Raw genomic sequence first — 519 nt, forward strand, 5'->3', positions numbered from 1 at the left:
GCTGCGGCTCCTCCCCAATCACCTGGAACTGTGAGAGTTGGGTGTCCGGCACGCAGAACTGGTGAAAGATGGTTTGCTTGTCCGTCGGCGATCGGGTGCCCAACCTGATGAGACATTGTGGAGTCACCAAAAATGAAAACGAAAAAAAGAAAACGAAAAGAGGAGCGCCAAACCACTTCATGGCGAGGTCGTTGCATCCACGAGCGACAAGGACAAGACGCCTGTGGGCATAGGTGACAGAGAACTCGCACTCCACTTCGATCTCGATGGTCTCCTCTGCGCCTCCGGTGTCGGCTGTGCCATCATCCATTCACACCCATCCCATCAGCCACACGACACACGACACACACACAACACGACACACACAACACGCACAACCGAACAACTGCAGCAGGCGCACAAGGGGGTATTAAAAAACCATGGTGTTCCACAATGGCAAGCCGAAACGAGCACACCGCCTCCACGTGCAAGGAGCTCTCCACAGGGGACCACTGGGTCACTGCGCCTGACGGTCGGTAT

The 519-nt window shown here is 55.7% G+C and overlaps 1 protein-coding gene across 1 annotated transcript; it reads right to left on the bottom strand.

The window, feature by feature from the left end:
- Nucleotides 1-22: 22 nt before the first annotated feature.
- ACA1_010390 (uncharacterized protein) lies at nucleotides 23-491 on the bottom strand (the record flags this gene model as incomplete). The annotated part of the gene is made up of 3 exons (XM_004338185.1): nucleotides 23-104; nucleotides 174-294; nucleotides 419-491. Coding segments are annotated over 3 exons (276 nt in total), but the record flags the coding sequence as incomplete, so codon positions are not given.
- Nucleotides 492-519: the final 28 nt, after the last annotated feature.

Source organism: Acanthamoeba castellanii (genome assembly GCF_000313135.1).
Source record: "Acanthamoeba castellanii str. Neff unplaced genomic scaffold scf7180000083497, whole genome shotgun sequence".
Classification (NCBI taxonomy): domain Eukaryota; phylum Discosea; order Longamoebia; family Acanthamoebidae; genus Acanthamoeba; species Acanthamoeba castellanii.